The sequence below is a fragment of the Cariama cristata genome, unplaced genomic scaffold (genome assembly GCF_000690535.1).
Source record: "Cariama cristata isolate BGI_N322 unplaced genomic scaffold, ASM69053v1 scaffold22088, whole genome shotgun sequence".
Taxonomy (NCBI): domain Eukaryota; kingdom Metazoa; phylum Chordata; class Aves; order Cariamiformes; family Cariamidae; genus Cariama; species Cariama cristata.
Window position 1 is genome coordinate 28175 of NW_009631949.1, and position 2146 is coordinate 30320.

At 51.8% G+C, this 2146-nt stretch overlaps 1 protein-coding gene across 1 annotated transcript; it reads right to left on the reverse strand.

The window, feature by feature from the left end:
• Nucleotides 1-629: 629 nt before the first annotated feature.
• LOC104166296 (P2Y purinoceptor 2-like) lies at nt 630-1706 on the reverse strand. The gene has a single exon (XM_009706172.1). It carries the CDS (start codon nt 1704-1706, stop codon nt 630-632), a length of 1077 nt encoding a protein of 358 aa, XP_009704474.1.
• Between the last annotated feature and the right edge of the window lie 440 nt (nt 1707-2146).

Genomic DNA, 2146 nt, shown 5'->3' on the forward strand with positions numbered 1-2146 from the left:
CTGCCAGCAGATGCTGGGGCTTGAAGCTGGGAGAGCATTTCTTCAGGGATGCAAAGCTGTGGGAGCCTCTTTCCCATTGCCGGGGGTATTTGCACTTGACATTATCATCGCTCTGTTTAGCAGAACCGCAGCTGACTCTCCTCCTCCACCAAACCCCTTTCCTCCCTTGCCAACGCACAGAGAAAGTCTTGCTACCTCTGTACCAGGGAACCTGGAGAAAGGCAGATGGATTTCTTTAGGGGGACTTTTGCACACAACATTTCTGCTTTAGAAAATGATCTAAGACATATAGGGCGCGATATTTTTTAGCAGATTTGGTCACCATGACAGAGGTCACTCAGCCTCACTGGTGGAGAGATGCCATTCAGCGTTGAACAGAGAGGCAGGCTTGGATGAAGAAGCAGAGATACAGGGTTTATGTGTACAACCACAGCAGCATCTTCCTGAAAAAATACGTTGGAAACAGCGACAAGCAGAGGAGTGCATTTAACACGGACCACGTTGAAATAGGTGCAAGCCAAGGCACCACAAACACCAAAAGCCTCAGGCCCCAAAGCGTTCTGACCTCCCTTCATACCTGCGATAAACCCTTCTGTCGTAGAGACGGTGCCGGCTGTGCCGGCGCAGAGCTAGGATTTCACATCCTTGGATAACGTGTCTGTGTCGCTGCTGGTTCCCAGGTGACTGTTGGGCATGATGCCCAGCGCCGTTTCATTTTGAGGCTTCCCTGGCATTTTGTTGCCCGTAAACTTCATAAATCGTTGTCCTGCTAAGAAATACAGAATGGGATCCAAGCAGCTGTTGGTGCTAGCTAGGGGACGAGTCACCTTATAGACTAAATTGATAGCATTGAGGGTCTCACAGCTCAAGTCCCAGTTCCGGAAGGAGTAGTACAAGGTACGAGTGACATGGAAAGGAAGAAAACAAACAATGAAGACCACCAAGACGATGATTATCATCTTAACTGACTTCTTTTTGGATCGGGACAGCCGGGACATCGCCCGTGTGGGCTGTAGCAGCCTCCGGGCCATTAGGCAGTAGCAGACGATGATGATGAGGAAAGGGATGCAGAAGAGCAGCACCAGCATCACTGAACTGTAAATTACAAACTGGCCAAAGAGGCCCTTGCTGGACGTGTCGTGGCAGGTGATGGTGTCACGCTTCACGCTGGTGGTGACGAAGAAGAGCACGGGTGACTGGCACACGATGGTCACCACCCACACGATGATCGACACCCTCCGGGCATAGCGAACGTGTCCCCACTGCAGCGACTTCAGCGGGAAGCAGATGCCCAGGAAGCGATGGATGCTGATGCAGAGGAGGAAAAGGATGCTGCAGTAGAGGTTTGTGTAAAACAAGAAGCGAACTATCTTACACAGGCCCACGCTGAAGGGCCAGTTGTCCCCCATGGCATAATAATACACCAGGAGGGGCAGGGAGACCACGTAGAGCGTGTCGGACACGGCCAGGTTGAACATGTACGTGGTAGAGGCGTTCCAGGTCTTGATCCTGAAGATGAAGATGTACAGGGCCAGCAGGTTGAGAAAGAGCCCCACCACGCACACGATGCCATAGGAGACGGGCAGCAGGACATACTTGAAGTCCTCATCAAATATGCACTTGTAGGTGGTGTCTCCTGCAGCACCTGGGTCCAACGAGCTGTTGATGACTCTGGTCCAGGCCGGAGGAGTTGTTAGGTTCGCCATCACCCTGGGGGAAAAGCAAAGAGACTGTAAGGACAGGGAGGTAACGACTCCCTGGAAGAGGTAGGTTAGATGAGACAACCCCAGTGCCACAATGCTGTGACACGTTGTGTGGTCCATGATGTCACTATTACTATATATTATTACTATACCCTTCCCTTCTCCTCCCAGCAAGGTTGCCATCAACGCTCGGCTCTGTCCATCCAAAAGCTACCCACAAGCAGAGCTCGCTCTCTAGCAGGCAGTGCCATCTCAGTGCGGGTGACAATGACACAAGAGGTGGCACTGCGTGCCTCCTGCCAGCACATCACATACCCGTGAAGACCATGGCCTCATTGCGCTGGATGTTGACACAACCGAGGTAGTCCCTAGCATGGAGGACTTACGGTCAAGCAGTTAAAGGGTATTTTATTTATCCTCACTTTGCATCTAGAGCACAGAGG